Source organism: Odontesthes bonariensis, chromosome 23 (genome assembly GCF_027942865.1).
Source record: "Odontesthes bonariensis isolate fOdoBon6 chromosome 23, fOdoBon6.hap1, whole genome shotgun sequence".
NCBI classification, from domain to species: Eukaryota; Metazoa; Chordata; class Actinopteri; order Atheriniformes; family Atherinopsidae; genus Odontesthes; species Odontesthes bonariensis.
In genome coordinates this window covers 15,349,607-15,369,361 of record NC_134528.1, presented here as the reverse complement: position 1 = coordinate 15,369,361, position 19,755 = coordinate 15,349,607, and the positions used below count along the sequence as shown (strand labels likewise).

General features: G+C 39.7%; 2 protein-coding genes across 5 annotated transcripts; one reads left to right on the top strand and one right to left on the bottom strand.

The window, feature by feature from the left end:
* The first annotated feature begins 48 nt into the window (after positions 1-48).
* Positions 49-8,250, top strand: dclre1a (DNA cross-link repair 1A (PSO2 homolog, S. cerevisiae)). Its single transcript, XM_075457895.1, has 9 exons — positions 49-743; positions 1,530-2,867; positions 2,961-3,094; positions 4,027-4,145; positions 4,583-4,726; positions 4,823-4,968; positions 5,725-5,879; positions 6,276-6,417; positions 7,611-8,250. Exons 1-9 carry the CDS (start codon positions 323-325, stop codon positions 7,775-7,777), a joined length of 2,766 nt encoding a protein of 921 aa, XP_075314010.1. The 5' UTR covers positions 49-322; the 3' UTR covers positions 7,778-8,250.
* Positions 8,251-9,132: 882 nt separating this feature from the next.
* Positions 9,133-19,184, bottom strand: LOC142374632 (pleckstrin homology domain-containing family S member 1-like). 4 transcript variants are annotated; one of them, XM_075458401.1, is made up of 19 exons: positions 19,098-19,184; positions 18,624-18,661; positions 18,112-18,206; positions 17,893-18,011; positions 17,571-17,705; positions 16,790-16,865; positions 16,636-16,662; positions 15,915-15,968; positions 15,368-15,436; positions 15,045-15,116; positions 14,868-14,948; positions 14,628-14,708; positions 14,354-14,397; positions 14,202-14,279; positions 13,912-14,034; positions 12,988-13,101; positions 12,006-12,101; positions 10,839-10,974; positions 9,133-10,733 (listed from the first exon to the last, which is right to left on the bottom strand). In XM_075458401.1, the coding sequence occupies exons 2-19, from the start codon at positions 18,646-18,648 to the stop codon at positions 10,662-10,664; spliced, it is 1,497 nt and encodes a 498-aa protein (XP_075314516.1). In that variant the 5' UTR covers positions 18,649-18,661; positions 19,098-19,184; the 3' UTR covers positions 9,133-10,661. The 4 variants fall into 4 exon arrangements, with proteins under 4 accessions (XP_075314516.1, XP_075314517.1, XP_075314518.1 ...); XM_075458402.1 differs by having other exon boundaries at positions 14,202-14,252; positions 19,098-19,183; XM_075458403.1 differs by lacking the exon at positions 15,915-15,968.
* Between the last annotated feature and the right edge of the window lie 571 nt (positions 19,185-19,755).

Genomic DNA, 19,755 nt, shown 5'->3' with positions numbered 1-19,755 from the left:
GAAAGTGCGACTTGTTTTTATGTAACTGGCTTTACTAGATTCATCGGTGCTGTGGCGGTAAGTGTTACTGTGTTGCTAACACTTTCCTTACAGCATGCCGAGGACCAAACGGTATGTGTAAAAGAAAAATCATATCGTAACTATCAAATTGAAGGAACTATTTTTTTAATGATACGTTCACACTGGATATTGAGCAATCTATAAGTAGTTGCACTGTTATACAGTGCAATTATCTTAACCGCGGAATGTTACCAAACATCAGTTCTTGTGTAATAACTTGTTTTAGGTGACGTTTGACACGTTGCCTTTTCTGCTGCTCCAAATGTCACAAAAGGACGACTCAGAAAATGATATTTGGGAATATAAACCTCTTGAGAAGAAAAGGAAGAGAACCGAATCGTCGCCTGTCATTAAAAGAAGATGCACGACCAGGAAAACCTCCAAGAAAGAAACTTCTCTCAAGTCACACGAGAAGAGTGCAAAAACCAAATCAGCAGAAAGTGGAGATGGTGCCACAGCCACTGATGCTTATGTTGACCAAAATTGCTGCTTAGATGCTCATGAATTACCTTCAAAGCCATCTTCTCCCGAAGAAACAATAGAAAGTAACAGCAATGCAGCTCAGGGATCAACATCCGAAGAGTATTGTCCCATCTGCCAGATGCCATTCTTTATCTTGGTTGTACAGTCCCAAAGATGGCACGTTGCTGAATGCCTGGACACCCCCAGCGACAAATGCAAAGGTACAGACATCCATTAAAGCTATCTCTTACAAGTGATACGGAATATATAACACACCAATTATTCCAGTTTCAGATAAACACCCTCCTCCACACATTCTCTTTCTTTCTCAGTTTCTTTGCTGAGGTATAGTACTTTTATGCAGGAAATGAATACCAACAATTAAGTATTTTACTGTTATTCAAGTGGAGGATTTGTTTGACATAGTTTAAAAAGAACTATCAATACATCAGAGTCTGAGACATCTTGATGACGTTTTCCATAAAGCAGCTTGTTAGCATCTCTCATTATACTGTTTTTTATCATGGATGGATGTATTATAATAGATCCATGTTTTTTATGACATATGGGATAAGATGTTGACCCTCCTTCTTACGAAAACAAGGATCAGTGTAGTCTTACAACTTAAGAAAGTCGCACAATTCAGGGATTCTTTACTCCCTGGTTGTAATTATCCTCAGCAACAGACTCGCTGATGTGATATATTGTAAATGTTTTGCTTTTCTAAGCACTTTCATTGTCTATATTTAAGCAACAAGTCAGATAATGAGCTTACATGCTGCTTTTTATACAGTTGGTACTTGTGATACAAGCCGACTTCCAAAAATGCTGAGGCTCAGTAAATTATTCATGGAATGAATGCAATGATTTTCATATTATTTGATATTTAGATCAAATTTTAAAAGTTGAAATGTAAAGATGTTCTGCTTTTCAATATTTTTCACAAGGGAAATGTATAACATTTTTTTGTATAACATAGATTTTCATCAAAATTTCTGTCCATGCAGAATGTCCAGATGGTCTTCAGTGCTCCTCCACTATTCCAAACCATTATAAGAAGTTCAACCACACGCTTCTCGCCCAAAATCGAGCAAACAGCAACACGGCCATCTTCAGTCTGTCCCAGCAGGCTGAGACCAGCAGGGAACCCAGCCTCGGTTGTCTCCCAGGACTGATGAAAAATGAGGCGGACGGCTGTGTTTTAGAGACTTCGCAGGATAGTGCCCACAGTCTTTCAGCCTCATCCACTCACAGCCTCTCTCCTCACAATAATCAACCTGGAACACCTCGGTCAAAACCTACCAATGGCCTTCTGTTGCTGCGTTCCCCTGGACCAGAGGATTTTAAGAAAAGGAAAGGCTGGTTGTTGTCTACTAAACGTCAAAAGTCAGTCGTTTCTTCCCAAGAGAGTAAAACAGAGCGTTTACCCTCTCCTGTAAAAGAATCTAGTGAAAGTCAAGCTTGTGAAGATTTACGTAAAGATGACCCTTCCCCTGAAAACGATGAAGAAATATCCTACTCTCCTCTATCTGAGCTTCCTGCAGATGGTGAAGCCAGTAATGAGTGTAGAAAAGCTCTTTTTGATAATGATGCATCTGAAAAGGAGATGGAGGACTCAGTGATACTGTTTGGTGACAGCTTTTCAAGTGAAGACGAGCTTCTCTCTGAATTCATAGACAATAATTTGGACGTCAGTAATGTGCCAGAAAAAAATCTTGCCTCCTCAAGCACTCAGCTGTGTTCAGTTTCCTCATTAGCACCCACTAATGAAGTGACAGCCTCCACAGTTGATGAAAACAGAGCCGATTCTTCCGGTGGAAAAGAAACTCGTCTATCTGCAAGTGGAATTGGCAAGACAAGCATTGAGTCACCGCAGAGTGTTGTTTTAGAGCGCCTGAGAGAAAATCTTCTTCGCTCAGAGGGTCAGTGTGGAGGGTCAGGGTCATCACAAAACTCCTCTCAAAACATGCCACTTCAGAAAGGCCCCAACAAGGCAGGTGCGGCCTCTGGTTTGAAGCAGACGGACATAGGGGTGTTTTTTGGCCTCAAACCGCTCAAGGAGAAGGAAGCTGAAAAAAGACTGGCTGACCTTGACACCTCGATTCCAACAGCCGGTGAGAACTCCGTACAGACGGGACAGAGGAGAGACAGGCCGAGGAAAACTAAGGCTGGCGCAGCCGCGGATATGTCACAGGCCACAGAAACTGTCAATGACTGGAGTTCTGCGGGCGGGCGGGGAGAAGGAGGACGAGGTGGGACCAGAGGGTGGAGAAGAAGGTGGAACAGAGGCAACGCTGATGGAGAAGTAGCGTTGCCTCGTTGTCCATTTTATAAGAAGATTCCAGGTCAGTGAGTGACTGTTTATCATATGTGTCTATATGAGGGTGATGGTTAATCTCTCTGCATTTTGTAATTTAAGATTTTTGTAAAACTTTCAGGAACAAAGTTTGTTGTAGACGCCTTCCGGTACGGAGAGATAGAGGGCATCACCGCCTACTTCCTAACACATTTCCACTCAGACCATTATGGAGGGTTGACCAAGCGCGCCACCGTTCCAATTTACTGTAACCGAGTAAGTCGAGCCTTGGCCAATATGAACTACTTAACTCCTACTATTATTCAGTTTGATGACATGTATTTTATTGTGTGGCCATACCTATACTGTACCTGTTTTGATTGGCACATCGGTGAGTGATGTAGTTACGCTAATGTATTTATAGGAAGTAAGACTTTGGTCACTGTACAATTATTGTGTATTTAATGAATTTACCTGCACAGGACTGTGGCATCTTCGACCGCTATCTGAAGACAACCCGTTATGAATAATGGATTTCACACAAACAAGTGTTTGAGTCCACTGCTGAAGCTGTATTCCTCACAAGCTTCCCAGCTCATTGTTTCTACAGGGAGACAGAAATCAGCATGTGTGTCTGCAGCGAAAAACCAAGAAATATAGTTTCCTGCCAAAGGCTTGTCAAAGAAGGAAAAAAAGTCCACATTTTAAAAAGTCTGATTGTTTGCATACATTAAAGCCTCCTGACTGCTCTCTTCAAATTCATACCTGATCCTTTTGTTATCTCACGGCACTGCGTTGGCTCAGAGTAATGGGAAATTGGCTTTCATTTACCAGCAATGAATACCAATTTACGGCTGCTATGAAAATGATTTGGTTAATTAAAATTTGAACATTTTGCAGTTGTACAGAATAATGCGTGGTGTGCAGAAAAGGTGTCCGTTGGTCTTTTATTTATCTTCTGTGCAAGGTTTTTTACCGCTGAAGGTGTGAATGTGGCTGTAAATTGAATGAGGCGAGGTTAGCAGCCACATTAGAAGACCAATTTAATTTGGTCTTCATTTGAGGTTGAAAGAACCGATATAGATCAAACTTGTTCACAGTAGCCTCAGGTATTGTACATGTTTTATTTTTCTTGTGATGTATGTATAGTTGATTATTCTCTATTTATTTATCTATTTTCGTCCTGGCTTGATTGGCTGCTTCTTCAGATCACAGCAAACCTGGTGAAGAGCAAACTGAGGGTGGCAGAGCAGCATGTCCATGTCCTCCCCATGAACGCTGAGGTCACTGTGGACGGAGTCAGGGTCATCCTTCTGGACGCCAACCAGTGAGTCACCCATGACATCAGGAGGGATGAGCTACTTAGTACAGTCTGTGGGGTGTGAGCACTTCACTATGAGAGAGCTGGAACTGATTTATGTCCTGTTGATCAGAATCAGCGGTTTGATGGTTGATCGTTGAAGAGGACGCATATGTGATTAAAACAATGACCCTTTGAAAAAAGATATAATAGTGAAACAGCCTTGTAGTCAATAGGAATGGATATACAGTATTTTAAGAATACTGCATTTGAAACTTATTTTTCGTCATGACCGCAGGCTGGTGAATAACTTGGATGCAAGCAGTATTCTCACTTTTTTTTTTTTTTTTTAAAAGCACTGAACATGTATTTGATTAAGACCCTTGATGAGTAGTGATGATGTTCAGTGGTAGCTTTTCCCTCTGCTCTCTCCATCCTCACCTCCTCTCCACGTCTGTCCTCAGCTGTCCAGGAGCCGCCATGCTGCTGTTTCTCCTGCCCGACGGACAGATAGTCCTCCACACTGGAGACTTCAGAGCTGATCCCTCAATGGAAACCTATCCCGAACTACTCGGCTGCAGGGTGCAGACACTCTACTTAGACACCACGTTAGTGCCTTATTTCTATCATTGTCGAGCTGTTGTCAGTAAACATGTCACAACCAATCTTGCCGTCTAAATAAACGGAACCTCTTGTCTCTGTAGCTACTGCAGCCCTGAATATACCTTTCCCAGGCAGCAAGAGGCCATCAACTTTGCAGCCAGCACAGCCTTTGAGTTGGTCACACTTAACCCACGTACTCTTGTGGTGTGCGGATCTTACTCTGTGGGGAAAGAAAAGGTCTTTTTGGGTATGTGTTTGGAGGGCATACACAAATATATTTGCTGATATTTAATGTGGTAGTTGATATTGGGAGTCTTGGTTAACAAAACCTGGATTTTAAATGTCAAGCAAAAGACCGCTCAAAAATCCAATTCAAAATCGGTCAGATAATTTGTACACTGTTTTTCACTGCTTTACCATCAACTCAAACTACCGGGTGGAAAATAAGATCATTTCTAAAGCTAAAGGGAAAATGAGTGGTTTTTCTATAGCCTTATATGACCTTCCTCGCTTGAAAAGGTCGTCTGGTATTTCATCTTTTTATTGACAGTGGAGCAGAGAAATTGTGGGCTTGTCTGTTTTTTGAGTAAAGAGCTACTCGGTCGGTAGATGTTGTCCTCACGTGGAGGCAGCCTGTCCTCGGCTGACGCACGTGAACAAATGGTTTGTTGCACTTGAGTATAGAGAAGCACTTGGAAAAACAATGTCGTATCGGCAAAAATGGAGCAGCATTCATTTTTAAAATCACTGCTGCTTTAGCAAGCTCTGAATGAAGTAAAAACAGCTTTTTATTTAGTTGACTGTACATTTTGTACACTTTGAGTGCGCACACTTCACAGGGTGGGGGAGAATGATGCGATACGTTAAGTTAAAGCTTTTATTTTGCCTCATTCTGCAGCTTTAGAACTTGTACATTGTCTTCCAGTGAAGTTAGTGCAGTGTAAAATGCACTTTTCTCTGTAATTCACCTACTTACACAGCCAATGTTCTGCTTTATTTGCAGCCCTAGCAGAGACCTTGGGATCTAAAGTGTGCCTCTCCAGAGACAAATACAATACCATGTGCTGCCTGGAGTCCAAACAAGTCCAAGAGCGAATAACCACAGACTGGATGGCAGCTCAGGTTCATGTGCTGCCCATGATGCATCTCTCCTTCAAAGTGAGTGCAGTGTTGTGTTTTTATAAAAAAATTTTTTTTAGATATACTTCTAATATTTATTTCTGATCAGCCTTTTGTAGTTTAAGGGGAGTTTCCCCATGAAGAAGAGCAGGAAAAAACCCCACAAAGTGTTTGTAAAAGAACCGAGGTATTTAAATTTACTATCTGCATTACCACAGATGGTCACACATGACTCGGCACAGAAAGACTGAGACTGGGATGTATCCTGCTTCTGTGAAAGAGTTACTGTTGTACAAAAATGATGCCCACCACAATACTTATTAAACCTGGTTTAATTTGCATGTTTACAAGTTTGGAAACTTTCAGGAAGTGCGTCTCCAGGGCGAAATCCTTTACAAAGTTGCCATTTCCTTTGTTACTCCGTCTTTTTTGCAGAAGCTGCAGGATCACCTGGCACGCTTTTCAAGACAGTATGATCAGCTGGTGGCCTTCAAGCCCACAGGCTGGACCTTCAGCCAGCAGGTGGAATCAATAGAAGACATTCAGCCTGAGATCAGTGGCAATATCTCCATCTATGGTAGGTAGAAGGAATTCTGAGTTCTGAGACAAAAGGAAATAGAATTGTACCTTAAACAAGAGCGTTAACAGTATTTGGAGGCCTTCTGCAAGGTAAAAAGTATCGGATCTGTCTTATAGTAACTACACAGAGAACCACATATAAGTGAATGATCTTGTCATTTTGTCTCAAACTGCTAAGACCTGTAAGAGCAGCAGAATTTTTCTCACCAAAAATGAGACTACTGCACACTTTGTTGGATTAAATCTACAGCTCCCTCTTTCGGCAAAGAGAGGAGATGGAGGCATTAGACTCGATCATGGCTCGGTTTCAGGTTGCTTCCTGTTGGTGAGGATGGAATCCATAATCAAGATGGCAGGTTTTGTATCATTACATTCTGTCATCCATTTACAGCACAATTCCACGGTAGTCTCGCATGAAACCCCAGAGCCGACATGGACCATGACTAGATTTTCAATTGCAGATTTAGCCACTTTTTTTCTTTTTTTTTTTTTTTTTTCTAGTCCTGTGTTTCATGTACCAAATAGATTCATTAACCACATCAGCCATCTGGCTGTAACCTACAACCACCAGCTGGAGGCTTTTGCAGTGCACACTAGCATATACAGTAATTACTTCCTCCTCACCAGTTTGCGTGTCACTCAGGCAGAGGTTGATTCGCTCTCGCTCCCTCTGCCTTGTGTCTCCTGCCTCCCCCTGGCTCCTCTGCCATATGCTACTACTGCCAGTGATATAGTTCCCTGCATGTGGGAGAACTGGCGGTAGACTTGAGTGGGCTTAGTTTCAGCCACACCTGTTAAAAGGCAGAGCTCTCATCAACTTGGTGGGGGGTAAAATGTCGACAAACAAGTGGCGGCAGCTTTCTGCTGCAGTTCCAATCTGTCTTTTTGTTTTTTATTTAAAACCGACATAAGTCTTTACATTGTCTCAATCTAAAATTGGCCTTGAGCACGTGGTCCCTGATGCAAGACTTTACCTTGCTGACCTGCTTACTCAGGAAATTCCTAACTAAACATCTGTCAAGCTATCGCATCAAACCAAATGCCTCAGTATACTCTCTTATTTATATATATATATATATATATAAATATTTTTTATTTTATTTTTTTTCTTATGGAGAAATTAAGATTGGAAATGGGTTAAGGTGCCAAAAAGACTAAAATGCAATGTCTTCCTTTCTGTTTCTGTGCTAGGAATACCATACAGTGAACACAGCAGCTTTCTGGAATTGAAGCGATTTGTTCAGTGGCTAAGACCCCTCAAGATCATCCCAACAGTCAACGTTGGCAGTTGGGCGAGCAGGAAGGCCATGGAGAAGTGTTTCAGTGAGTGGCTCATGGAAGCTCGAGCTAAGCTGTAACTTGTGTGCAGCTAGCCTGAAGAGCTCTTCTACAGCTTGTGGGGTCCTGATGGCAGAGCCAATGAAGTCACAGCGCTTTAAGGGCCATTGCAACAATATCTTCCAACTCAACTCATCTTATTGATGTAATTTCAGCCTCGAGCAAATGTTTAGATCATAGTGTATTAATGATGTATAAAAATGGTCAAGTATTTGCTTTTAGAACAGTTGAGTTTGTCCATTTTTAATGCAGAGCAGCCTCAATTGGGAGCTGTTTGCACAAACATGTTCCGGTTAAATCTGAGTCGTCCAGTCTGTTGGAACTCAACTGAGTGGATGTGCTGCGGACGATCCCACCTCCACTTTTATCACTTCTTATTTCAATATATTGCAAAAGCTGCTCTTAAACTGTGCAATCCTTCTTTTAAATGTTGTTTGTATTTTTATTTAATCAAAAGTTTAATGCGGGAAAAAAAATAAACGTTTTAAACATTCTTAAGTCTTCTACGTTGTTTGATTCCTCCTGTTTTCTTGCAGCACCCACATATCCATGTCGTAGATGCATAGTTTTTGATTGTTTTATTGCTTCTTTGGCACTATTGCTGATTTTAAAGGTTGTATGTGAATATTTGCTGCCACCATACATCAAATGACATCTTCTCAATTTAAATGCAGCACGTCGAGGTACACGGAGCCTTGAGGAGGAATTCTACTGCTATGCAGTGGCTTTGAAAAGGTGAAACTTGCTTTGAAGTGTGCCATCAGGGGTTTATCTCTGAAACAGCAGACGTATAGTGCAGATTTGGCCCTCTCACTCTCTCCCTGTGGATGAGGATTTTTCAGCCCCGGCTCGATCTCTTCTCGGCTCAAACAAACAAATCTTTTCACACTAGGTGTTCGTTCAGTCTCAGTGAGGAGAAATGCGCTAGGATCTAGATTCTTCATATTGGGGAAAACTTTTGGGCTGCAGATACTTTCCATTTATTACATGTGCAGTCAATGACTTACACAATCTCACACTTAGATTTTTCACATTAAATGTCCCCACAAAATTGCTCTCGGGGCAATCTGGGATGTTTACTGTAGGAACACTAAAGCTTGATGACTCCATGACTAACCTATTAAGTACTCTGTCACCTTCATGGCTTATTGTGCACAGTAAGCCATTAGTAGTAATGTTGTCTACCCTAAGAAATAAGTGATCTGTTTGAAGCCTTTCAAAAATGAAATTGGACTGAAAGGGTGCTAAAATGAAAAAGAACTGGAAGCCCATCTCCATCTAAGTGCCCAGCCTGTTGAGCGTGCTGATGACTGCTTGCCACCTGTATATGATATGAATCAATTTGGCTTTTAGAAAGAAAAAAAAAAAAGACAAATTGTCATGAGTTGTCAGATTTATTCAGAATCATTATATACACAAAAAACAGATTCAGTGTCCCAAAACAACCTAGATTTGCTACTTCCTTTGCAAAAGATGCAGTCATTAATGACATAGCACATGTAATACAGCACATCTTCAGCATCACAGTTTAGTTATCGTCAAAAATAAATTCTTTGTCAGGACTCATTTCTCTTTCAATAAGTCCAATAAAACTTGAAACTATAACTTTGGAAAAGCTCACACAAAATCAGGATCAAAGATCCCCTGCAGGTATTGACAATGCCAGACAATGTTGACGATGTTAACAGTTAAGTTTTCTGCCCTCCATTGACATTGGCAATTTTGTTTATACCCTTGCTCATTTACCATTTTAAATACAGCTAGTTTATGACAATACAAATGAAAGAATGCTTTGTAGATTGTATCTGCTCTATGTTGCCTTTGTCTGGGAGTGGACCTGATCATTTTCATGCAATGGAAAAAAGATTGAAAAAAATATTACACAACGGACACTCCCACATTATATTGGACGTGCACCTTCTGCAAAGTGTCTGACTGTCTGAGTCATCCTCGCTGTTCCAAATGAACTAGAAACAGGTGAAAAACAGCCTAAGGCACATCACCATTTTGTCTGCATTTCAACTCTCCCAGAGGTCTGTGTTTTCCACTTATTTGCAAGGTGTTTCAGAGGAAAATTAAAAAAAAGTTCAAGTTGAAAATCTCTGCCAACCCTTCATGTAAGCAAATGCTGACAAACAGGTTTGGTGAGACTTTCCGGAATAAAAATGAATCACCATGTGTGCGTCATGCAACAGGGCTCTGCCTAGAACCACATTTTCGATCCACAGTTTTGTTTCCTGCTATATTCAAACTGATTGCTGGTTAGCATTCACAAGGAAATCTAATTAAAGCTTTACCAGCAAGAGACAATCCAGGTCATGTCCTCAGCCACCAGATATCGTTGGGACTTTTCTTTAGGGATATTCCAGGCTCTGCTGAACTTTGTGTGCACTTTAAGTGTCAAAAGGTTTATGTACAAACACCTTCAATATAAAGATGCTGAAGACATTTGGTTAAATATAGCAAGCATCTGAATGTTTACATCATTTTTTATCAGCATGGCATACATAATGCTACGTAATGCTATGTTATGTTAATATCTTACACATTTGTCTCAAGACCAGGGGCTGATGTCATGAGACATTTAAAGGCAAATCTATAAAGTAAGCATCTTATCTACAGTTACCACAATACGATGAACACACTCTGAATCACACACCAAGCAAGTGGCATATAACACACAATTGATCTATTTACATATCATGTATGACTTCAGTCATTGTAAGCTTTTACCTTCATTTTCAAATTTTTTAAGGCAGGTAAACTGGAAGTGAGACAAATCAACAAAAAAGGAGCTATATTCCTGGGAAGATACTGTCGGCCTTCTAACGTGGCCAGTAAAAGGTACAGACCTCAACGCAGAGTTGTGGAAACACGTACAGATACTTGGGGGAAGTAAATGTCTCAGCCGGTGCAGGGGCAGTTTGGCAAATGAAGGTGCTGGCGTCCAGGTAGACGCAGGATGGTCAGTTTCACCTGTAAATAGGTTAGAATTTCAGATGGGCCGCACGGATGCACACAAAGACCTTCCTACATCACAAATTCTGATAACGTGTTTGTGTCTGTAAGTAATGACTGTACCTCAGTCTTGAGGGACTTGCTGATGTACATGTTGAACTCATCTATGTTGCTGGTGTGCAAGTCGTTTATTGCCAGGATTTGGTCTCCTTTGTGAAACAGGCACACTGTCTGTGGCTGCCCCGTCCACCCAGTAACACTGTCACACACATGCACAAACTCACATGCTGATTTGAAGACACACGCTTTAGATCTACTGCACATGCCGCTTGAATCTTTTTGTACTTTATCTATAAATGCTACCTCAGACTTTTTTACCGCTCGAGTAAGGATTAATGTCTACAAAGGGTGTCAGGCAACTCGTCACATGTTGCAGGACTTGGGACGTGGCTCTCATTAACGATGAAGCTGAACATTTTTATCAGTCCTCAAGACAGAACAAGTTACACTGCTTTTGACTCTGACAAGATTAGTTGGAAAAAAAACATGAACATTTCGCTCCATTGACACTAACAGAAGCGCATAAGTATGATGTGAAATTGAAATATTCAAAAGCGGCTTGATTAATAAAAAATTGTTTTCTTTGTTACCTACACTGCTGCCTCAGAAAGTCACAGTTAATGTTGAATTTAATATTATTATTGAGTTAATATCTAGTTGAATACTGTATACCCAATACAGCCAGAAAACCTCTACCAAGGCAATAATAGGTCTCAGCAGCCTAATTTCTTTTCATACTATGTTACAAGATTCTTTTTATGAAATAGAAAAGGGAGAGAAATGTGGGGGATTTGTGTAAATAAACTAAATCCCGCATGGGGCAGTTACTGATCCCAGCATGAACACGTACGCTCCCAAACAAAACATCCGAATGGACACCACCACAGCATTAAGCCTGATAGAGTAACAGGAATTTCCTCTGCTGCAAAAAGAACAAGTAAGGACATTCAGCATCATGGCCAGCTGTGCCTCATATGAACTGTGTTTTTAAATAATGGGAATCCTTGATTTATTGGCTCAGAGCAAACCTGAACTGAGTGAATGTGGCAAACACATATATGGGTTTCATGTCCTCATGAATAATAATGGATGCAGTAACATTTTGAATGCATTTGTCCCCAGATTTCCCTTTCGATAAGCCTCTTCAGGTACCTAAATCAAAGCAATGCAACGCAGGAGACTTTTCAGTGACTGACCTTTTCTTTTCTATTTTCTTTTTTATAAACATACCTTGGTTTTCCATCCACTTCTGTAAGGGTGAGGTGTTTTTTCAAATCTGCCGGCTTTACCTCAATATCTCTCTCTAGTAGGGTGAAGCGGTCGATGCTTGAAAGGAAAATAAAAGAAAGCTTTATTCAGTGGAGTCATGTGCATTTTTAAATTCAAGAAGGGAACAACTAAATCCTGACCTCTCCGTTTCAGTGCACTTCACTAGGTTTACGGGTATATTTGGACTTTTTTACTTGTGTAGTACAGACAGAATTCAAGAAGCTTCCTAAAATATCCCCGAGAAATTGAAATGGAAATATATGGTTGCTGTCATAAAAACAGTTTGAATGATTGGTCAGTCAAAATCAATTTAGAGTAAGGCGTCTCTCCTCTCAGTATGTGCTTAATGGGTAAAAAAGAATTGAAAAGTGTGCGTATTACTGTCTCCATCAACCATAATTGTGGCACGTGTGTATGTTCAGATAAGGACTTCTTCATTTTTTTTTCATTTAAAGTTTGATATTGAAGATGCCTGAGTTCTTAGGGTCTGATATTGGAGTTCTGTCTATTTTTAATCAGTTGTAATTGTATCGGTGTTAGCGTGCAAAAAACCCCAGAAACCACCCAAACCAGTCTAGCAACATGTCAGTGTGCCCCGGCATTCCTTCCTGGTAATGTCGTAGCCTAAGTGATGTGTTTTGTTTTTTATGTTCTATGAGAATTCCTAAAGTGCGTGGGGCTTCTTTTATTTACCGATAAAAGCATAGAAGGTGACACATCAGGGGTTTCACTTCTCTCCTTGAGCTATTTACCGGCAGTGCAAATGCTGAATGAGGATACTCGTGTCTCACTCTGACCTTCTGCTTCAGCTAATTTAATTCAAATTCCCCTCCAAATGTCCCAGTTTCTGGCTCAACCAAATAGTTTCTTTCAAATTCAAAGAAGCTTCCCAAGTGATAGTTGTTTTTGATGCTGGATTCAGAAGATTTTTGGTGAATGTCACCTCTCAGTGGAGCCTCGCTTTTCCAGTGGGGGCACTTGTCTATCCAGCATCTCTACAGGAGAAATGGTGCCACTGGAACTGCTGCTGAAATCTGAAGACTGACGTTTGTCTTCTCTGTAAACCAAGAAATAAAACACAAGATGATAAAGTAAGATCTTAATACATGTCACAGTTACATTTAGCTAACATTCGCTAGTGTTGAAACATAAGTAAGAAACCTCAAAAAGGCCGTAATGTACCACGAGCCAAGGCTAAAGCCTTGAGATTATTTAAACCGCAATCTGCATACACTGTCATGGAGGTGACTGGTAGTTGAATAAAATACATGCAGCAACAGGATCCTTTTTGCGGGCATGTTCTTTACACACTACTTTGAACGGTGATAGGGAAAACATACAGTCGATCACATGACCGATTAGCATCAAAGCATATGAGCAAGCCACTGTAAAAACCAGCGATAAACACGACAAACAAGTTGAAGATGTGAATCAGTTGCACCTGATCTGAGAGACTAACCTTACACAAGGCATTTATCAAAAGCATGGAACACAACATGTAATGGGCAAACTGTGAGAAAATCAGTAAAGATTATCAGTGTCATGTAAAGTGCGCTGGTATAACCTCTTTCTAGAAATTAAGTGGTAGCATATAAGTTGCTAAACAAATTTTGAGGTGATGCCTTTCTCAGATTCTTGACTGGTTTTCAACTGTGAAAATAAGCACTTGTGTCAATCTAGGTATTAGAGCTAAAGTGGCCAGAGTTACCCCTGATCACTGAGCTGCAGTGCTTCAGTATCTAGGGCACTGACAAAACATTTTACAAAGAGTCACACAATGAGCATTGGGCACTGACACCAAAAACACGTTAAATGTCAAAAATAGACCCTGAAAAGAAGAAAAGGTTGTTATTAATCCTAGATGCACCTGTCTTCAGTGGCTGTCACTTCTGCACATGTAGGCATCTGTATTTTCATGTTGTCATAGGCCTGAGTGACAGACCTCATCAGGGTGCTCGAGTTCAAATCTGCAACTTCACCAGAAGGTTCACTAGAAGAATTGGGCACAATTAAACGCTTTGATTATCAACAGCAAATTATCAACAGCAAATTATCAACAGCAAATTATCAACAATGGCCACTTCCTTGTTATTAGGATCATCGGAAAATAAGATGATTTCCCAGGCATCTGTTACTCAAAAGTAAATTCAAACTTACACTGCCTGGGCTTCTTGATCATAAATTTTAACGTCCGTCATTGTTTCATATCTGGAAGAGAGAGAATTTACCGACAGACTATAAATGTCACATGATTTAACGCCCAAGTTTACAATATTGCCATTCTTGTCTGGAAATGAAGCAACACTCACATTAACTCAGCGCTGCTGACACGTGCTGCACCGTTGTCCACTTTCTGTTTCATTCCATTTGAAGAAAAAAAGGCAAAAATTCCAAGAAATTAATATAACTCCAAATTTAGAAATAGTATTCGGTGCTTTATCTTTATCATATATGATACAGTAAATATAAAGCTTAGACAATAATATCTGATTTCTGGTATTTTATAAAGAAAACAAGTGATGACGATTGACCTAAAAATGTGGCTGGGAAACAAATTAATAATTGTTCAGGTAAATAACCTACTTTTGGCCCCAAGTAATTTCTGGGATAGATGTAGATTTCCTCCACAGGCTCAGATGCACGTCTTCTGGAACATTGTTCATCCTGCCAGCCAATCAGAAAAGAGTACAACATACTGTAAAAAAGATTCTCAATTAGCAAAGTTAGCGTTGCTTACAAATAGCAGCCGGGATGTTGCACCTTTGTTTTCTCAGTGTTGACATCCACAGAGTTAGAGGATGGATAATTGAGTAAATAACCTACTTTTGGCCCCAAGTCATTTTTGGGATTGACGTAGATTTCCTCCACAGGCTCAGATGCACGTCTTCTGGAACATTGTTCATCCTGCCAGCCAATCAGAAAAGAGTACAACATACTGTAAAAAAGATTCTCAATTAGCAAAGTTAGCGTTGCTTACAAATAGCAGCCGGGATGTTGCACCTTTGTTTTCTCAGCGTTGACATCCACAGAGTTAGAGGATGGAGCAGACATAGACCTTATTTTGGAATCAGGCTGAAACACACACAAACACATAATAATGATAATAATAATAAATTTTGTAAAAATATGTAAAACATGCATATGTATTTTACTGTTATTAGGAACATTTCCTCTGAAGAGCAAAACTGTCACACATTAATCTGAATTGATGTTTAAAAAGAGTTCATCTTAAACTTAATCTTAAATCTTAAAATCCCTGACATGGGAAGCTCTTAAAACACTGTATATAACTTTAGAAGATGAGAACAAAATGAGACACTCACAGGTGACAAAAGACATTTTTCCCCGCTGGCATGGTTTTGGTCGGCGTCATACTTTACAGGCAACTTTTCCTGTAAATCATTAAAAAGCAGTTCTGATTGATGATGAAACACTTCTATCCTGAACTCTTCCAGGATAATGAAAAAGGTTTATGAGTATGAAATTTATATGAATCAATGTTGAATGCACATATGCTCTGCCCTTTGAAGTCCCCAGCTCACCCAATTGAACACCAGAAGGAGATTTTGTACTGATGTGTGTTTTGTCAATCAATGAATCAATGCCAAGGCACACTGGAGCTGTTCTTGCAGCATGTGGTGGCCAAGCCCCTTATTAAGACAACATTGGTTTTCCCTAAATTTGTGGCCCATCTGTAGTTTCAAGTACATAGAAAGGGACCCAGTTTAAGAGCAAATGATTCACCCGCATGAATGGCATGATTTATGAAACCCTGATGAATGAGTGTAAATTAGGCCTATAGAATGCATGCATTTATCCCCAAAGCAGCCGATTTTAAGCAGCGCTTTAGCAGGAATACTGTCAACCAACCTTTTCAAACTCAATGGTACAATTCTTTTTCTGCAGAAAGGGGTTTGATATAACCTGATAAAAGAGGAAGAGAGGTCTATTTTCAAAAATCAGATCCTGTGATGAATCATTGACAAAACTTCTTCTTGTTTAATCTTGTTGTTTAATCTGCCAGGGACACTGAGGGGAATTCTGACTTGGGCCTCAAGTGCCATGAGAATGAGCAGGAACTGCAGTAAGCCACAGTTCCTGGATTTCTGAGTCATTAAAAGAAGAGCAAAGCTTTCTACCAGCACAATGACTGGAAACAGGTGAAAGCAGCTTACATGTCTGTTCAAAGATAAGTTAACAAATTGCTGATTTACAGCCAGGAGCATTACCTCGCAGCTGTGTCGATAGGTGTCTTGCGGATCCACTTAACCAAGATTAAATAATAATGGACTAAACTTTTGTAAACTTTTTACATTTAAGATTGAAAAAAGATTTGTGTTTTATATATATATATACATAACTATATATACATAAGTTATATAGTTGGTGGTAGCTGCATTTTGTTAGTCGGACTAGCTGTTTCCAGTATTGTATGCAGCATTGGAAGCAAGGCGGGCCCATCTGCATACTAATTGTAGTACAAAAGTAGTATTTATTTTCTAAAGAAACGTTTTCCAAAATATCAAACGAGTACTTGAATATAGTTTTTGGTTAATTGATAAGAAACATGGAAAAAGCTTCACATATTTACCTCAATTTTCTGTTCATTGGCCATTTCCTTCAAGAGCAGGATAGTCAAATAAATGTCATTAGTGATACAAAAAAATCATATAATCATCATATCATTTGAAAAAAAAGGATATACATATATAAACATATATACATATATATTTATCTTGGTGTACCTCTGAATTGAGAAATTTATATGGTCGGCTTTTCAGGGCGACAAACAGGTCAGAGAACCAGGCGTCCACGTCCGCACTAAAAGAAAAGGCACTTAAAAGGGTCATTTTTAGTCTCCACAAATTATACCTTCTACATTTAATTCAAAATCCAATACCAAAATCAAATATAGAGTGAAATTAGTAACATTCAGCCACAATTTAGTCCGAGCAAAGCCATTATCAGATGATAGACTGTAACTAAAGGGGAAAGCAGCACCATAATTTCTTTATGATTGTTCAAACTCCCAAAATAGTATATGGCAAAAGGGACGGGGGGGAAGTGTTTTATGAGGTGCTGTGAAAGTGTCAGGGAAGGCCTTGAGAGGAAGACTGCTCCCCCCAGCAGTGGCTTGAATCTTGGTTGCACCATCACCGACTTTCAAGTTAAGGTCATTGTAATAGCACAGAACTAACAAACTACAAACCAATCTGTGCTTAAACATGGTTGAAAATGGCTGTGCTCATGCACAACTTAGTCTGATTAAATGTTGTTACAGCAAAACGGAAAGTGGTTTAGATTTGTTTTGAAAAATGCACTTTAAAAATACAATTTCAGAGGATTGATAAAGAGCTTTGATTTAAATTGTGGGGTTGCTGTGTGCCCACAAACTCAACAGCAATAACTCATTAGGCACAACTATCAAGGCTCCTTTGAGGAATATAAAAAAAAAAAAAAAAGATATTCCTGTGTTTTTATCTTAAAAGGATCTGAGCTATAGGTCATCTGTGGAATTTGGCTGACCTGGTATCCCCGACAAGGAAATAGTCCCGTTCCGCAGCCCTCATGTAGAGTACACAGGTTGGGGGGCATCTGAAGCTCTTCTGGACCCATCCCCACTTGTTGTGATGTTGAGGGTTCCCGTACAACAGAGATATTCTAATGCAAGAACAAAAAAGACAGTTAACTAACGTATTTTGTGAAAAAAGAAAATAATTAAAGAGTTGAAGAGCAAAAAAAATAAATGCATACACAGTCTTCCAAAAAGATGTTTGGAAAGTACAAGAAAGAACAAAATATCAATATTGCAGTTATTTTTCTTTCCATGTGCTATGTAAGGACATACTGTGACATGTCTATGCCTCCAAGTGGATGGTCCATATGCTCTGGACTCTTGAAGTACTTGAACTGGTATTCATGCTCACTGATTTTGAAGAGGACAAAATAACGTCTCTTCCACGATTTCTGCAGAAGACACATGATGAAATAAGTAGCAGCCAGTAATAAAAAATATACAGACACGGCAAAGAGCTGCAATAAATTGCATCCACAGCAAACCTGTTACCTCTGTCTTCAGCCGCTTTTGGGGAGGAGACTTAAACAAATATCCAGATCTGATTTCTGTCGCAACTGAGGCTGGCTTGTAGAACACGGCAGCTCCTCCAGGACAAAAGAAGAGCCTATTGTTCAGTGACCATTCACCTTGAGATTGTTCATTTTTTTTACAAAGCATTTGTTTCCTGATTTCACCACTTTGAAAAATGAGCAAAACCTCAGCATAGGAAATCAGAATGAAGGTGTACGCGTACTGAGAATAAGTTACTTAACTTACTTTGTTTTAAAAAATTAACTTTACGTTACAAATTAGAACAATGAGCTGACTGATTAAAATACCACACCACAAAATAGTGGGTTTAGACATTCCAGTTTTTTTTTCTTTTTGTCAGAGCAATCTTTGTGTCTTGCTGTTAAAGCATATTCAATGACACAATGTTAGAAAAAGTGCCATTGCACGTGTAAATACCAACAACAGCACAGAAAGTACCATAAACAAGATTTCCAGATGCCATACAATACCTGAGCTCCTCTGGTTCTTATTCATTGTGACACCACACCTGAACAAAAACAATATAGTAATCCGTCACTGTCCTACACTTAAACAGCATGAAAATAGTCCCCTGTTAAACAAGGCAATGCACGGGCTAAAAATAGGCATGCAGGCTAAAAATATCCACATGTGATAACAAAACTCACAGAAGAGCTCACAAAAAAAAGCCCCACTGAAGAGCAGGTGTTGATTCATAACAAAATTTTCCTGAATTTGGACAGACAGACACTGCTCATACATGTTATTAGTCAAATTACATCAGTCTAAGTACATGGGGTATTAATGCATTGATAAACAAGTAAAAAGTAGGTTCCATCTCAAAACTGCATTAAAATACAAGTCAGTACTTATTTGCTGGTGGAGTTGCTTCCAATTCTGTCTCACATCACAGATATAAAACACTGAAGAAAGATCACATGTGTGAAACAGCATAACATTCTTACCTGCACAGCTCCTGTTCAGAGATTCTGCTCACATCGCTCCCTCTGCCTGAGGAGTGACTGCACAAGGAAGTGGGATGTTCTCTTTTATCTGACAAACAGTGACAAGATCATAAAACTGGTGTTTCTGGTTTCTTTCTTCAGGCCTACAGTAAGGCCAACCTGTTATTTTGGAAAACTTTACAAGGCCTTTAAGGGTAAATTAAGGGCCATGTTTCCCCTGGAAAAATACCTTTTTTCCCCAGACATTTTCATCACCTGCATGGTCTGCTGAAATGCCAAATTTGAACAAAAAAAAAAGATTCCCATGGTCTAACTATGGTAGAAGTATGACAATGCACCATTATTTCTCTTTATTTAAAAAAGTTGGAGCACAAAAACAACAAAAATCACATCAACACTGTGTTCAGAGTAATCCAGAAACACATGGGTGTCCTACAGCAGGTTCGATGTTGGAACAAATTACAGAATATGTGTGATTAAAAGGAGAGCACACAATAACTGTGACAACTGCAGTGTACAGATTATCATTCGAAGCTTCTAATTAAGTAAAGAACAGCTTATTGTCAGTCGGTCAAATGCATTCACTCGTATTTTAAATTTGAGATCACATTAGATTTGACGGTGAACCTGTGAAAGAACAAACTGTATTAGTGGTTGC